The sequence below is a fragment of the Austrofundulus limnaeus genome, unplaced genomic scaffold, assembly GCF_001266775.1.
Source record: "Austrofundulus limnaeus strain Quisiro unplaced genomic scaffold, Austrofundulus_limnaeus-1.0 Scaffold280, whole genome shotgun sequence".
Lineage (NCBI taxonomy): Eukaryota > Metazoa > Chordata > Actinopteri > Cyprinodontiformes > Rivulidae > Austrofundulus > Austrofundulus limnaeus.
Window position 1 is genome coordinate 619,813 of NW_013952682.1, and position 1,794 is coordinate 621,606.

The 1,794-nt window shown below is 37.7% G+C and overlaps 1 protein-coding gene across 1 annotated transcript in view; it reads left to right on the plus strand.

Annotated features, from left to right (window-relative positions):
* Positions 1-401: 401 nt before the first annotated feature.
* The window catches only part of opn3 (opsin 3), a 7,945-nt gene continuing 6,552 nt past the window's right edge, over positions 402-1,794 (plus strand). The window contains exon 1 of the mRNA XM_014021161.1: positions 402-909. Within this exon, the coding sequence (XP_013876615.1) occupies positions 579-909 (331 nt within the window). The 5' untranslated portion in view covers positions 402-578. The remainder of the gene's footprint in view (positions 910-1,794) is intronic.

Sequence of the window (1,794 nt, forward strand, 5' to 3'; positions counted from 1 at the left end):
ACCAAGTTTAAACCAGTTGTAGATTTACACACAGTAATTACTGTTTGAAGGTTTAATCAAAACCTATCCTGTGGTTCAGGAGATATTTTGCTAACAAACAAAGTGAACTTCAAATTGGAAATAAAAAAATAAGCAACGATCTTAAGCATTCTGTTGTTGCTCAGAACATATACTGGGATCAGTCTCAGCTACAAACACACTAAATTTCAGCTTAATATCTGTTAAAATTAGTGAGTTAAAAATAATTTTGCATTTTTTGAATCCAAGCAGCTGTGGCGRCCATCTTAAATCCATTTGACTCTAAAAGTTAAACACTTGTAGATGTTCATCCATTGATTAATTACTGTGAGTTTCATTAACATCTGTCAAAGGGTTTGTGAGATATTTTGCTAACAAACATAAACCTTATGTGTCTTTTATTTTGAAGGAGATGAGCGGAAGTGGCTCCTCTGTGTTCCGGTGGACTTGACGCCGGTCTACTGACCCAGTTCTCCGCGAGCTGCGGTGCTGGTTTGAATGAGTCGCGCGCCYCGCAGCATGCAGGACCCGGTACCGGACCCGGAGTTTGTGCCCGCGCCATGAATCCGGCCAACGACACCAGAACCGACAGAGGTCCGGCGGCGGCGGAGCAGCAGCATGTCTTCACCGTCGGAACCTACAAACTTCTGGCTCTCACCATCGGAACCATCGGGGTGTTCGGGTTCTGGAACAACGCGCTGGTTCTGGTTCTGTACTGCAGGTTCAAGAGGCTCCGGACCCCGACGAACCTGCTGCTGGTCAACATCAGCCTGAGCGACTTCCTGGTCTCCATCATCGGGGTCAACTTCACCTTCGCCTCGTGCGTCAGAGGCCGCTGGACGTGGAGCCGCGCGACGTGCGCGTGGGACGGCTTCAGCAACAGCCTGTTCGGTGGGTCCGGAAGTCCGCTAAAAATGTTTGTTTACGGAAAAACTGCCTCTTTCTGAGCGCTAATTATCTGTAAATAAATGTTTTAAATGTTAGAAAAACTTGTTTACATGGAGACTTTACCAACATATTAAGTTAAAAGAGTTTAAAATTCATAAATTAGCATTTTCTGCTAAATTACAGCCTAATGCTAACTGTGTAAACTGAACAAATCAAAACAAATAAAAATTAAATTTATACAATTATAGCCACAATTTAGTGTTAAAACCACAGCTAAAATATACAATCAAATAAACTGTAAACTACAGCWAGAAGTTCTAAAAAAGTAGCTAAAATTAGCAAACGGCAGCTAAAAGTTAAGTTCTTAGTAAAGGAGAAATATACATCAGGTACTAAAAGTAAAAATACATCTTCTGTAGGTAGAAACAAAAATTGGGAAAACAAAACAAACATAAAACAACAAAAGCTAAAATTGACTAAAGAGCAGCTAAATCTTTACGATAAAAATGCTAAAAATAAAATGAGCAAAATTCTACATAAAACTTCAATAAATTTGGTAAAATTGTTGCAAAACATGACTAAACAGTAGCGTAAAGCTAAATATAACAAACCATACGTACATAGAGGCTAAAATTGTTAAAACAAACTAAATGCTAAAACCAGGTAAATATCAGCTAAAACAGCTAAAGCAAATTTACTGGTTAAAAAGACTTATGAAACTGTAACTAAACCTTAAATGAATAATAGCTAAATAATTATACGACAACAGCTAAAAGTATCAAAATTGGTGCTAAAACGTACAATTTGTTCAATTTAACATAAAAATGTAAATAAAAATAGTAAAACGGAACAAGATGTGTTATTTTATGTACATGTACTCAGTAATTT